At 48.4% G+C, this 570-nt stretch overlaps 1 protein-coding gene across 1 annotated transcript; it reads left to right on the top strand.

The window, feature by feature from the left end:
• Positions 1–228: 228 nt before the first annotated feature.
• Pmar_PMAR025710 (hypothetical protein) lies at positions 229–445 on the top strand (the record flags this gene model as incomplete). Its single annotated transcript, XM_002770868.1, has 1 exon — positions 229–445. A coding segment is annotated over one exon (217 nt), but the record flags the coding sequence as incomplete, so codon positions are not given.
• Positions 446–570: the final 125 nt, after the last annotated feature.

Raw genomic sequence — 570 nt, 5'->3', positions numbered from 1 at the left:
AAGACCACTTCACGCGTGCAGATCGTTGTGCTTCGAATCGGAGACTCCAAGTGAATCGGCTTCATGTTCATCTCAAGCATCAATCTGATCTTCATCGTTCTGAGCTTCCACAACTACGTGCTCGTCCACGGCTCAGACTGGGATATGTACGGCCTATTCCTTACGCACAAGCCTTGGCATACCGCCTTCCTGGTTCTCGACTTCAGCGTAAAAGACAACACTGTAATCATGGTGGTGACAAACGCATCTGTCGATCCGATGAGAGCCCCCTGGGAATACGTGCCGGGCACGGATAACCAGATCGCTATCAACCTTACTCAATCGCAGTACGACGACATGTCTGGTCTCTTTCCATTGGACTACGATTCGCACACACTATATGGCGTTCTAAAGCATACCCTGGGTGTCTACCCTCTTCGATATATTGAGATGAGCCATGGGCTTGGTAAGTATATTGGACAGCCTTGAGCAAAGTGATGAAGCTTTGTTTTGATTATTCTCCCAACATGACCCTACTTTTCTGCCGGTGGGTACTGACTATTGCACTCACTGTTATATCACCATCTGTGG

Source organism: Perkinsus marinus (genome assembly GCF_000006405.1).
Source record: "Perkinsus marinus ATCC 50983 genomic scaffold scf_1104296964250, whole genome shotgun sequence".
Lineage (NCBI taxonomy): Eukaryota > Perkinsozoa > Perkinsida > Perkinsidae > Perkinsus > Perkinsus marinus.
This window is presented reverse-complemented; position numbering and strand designations above follow the sequence as displayed.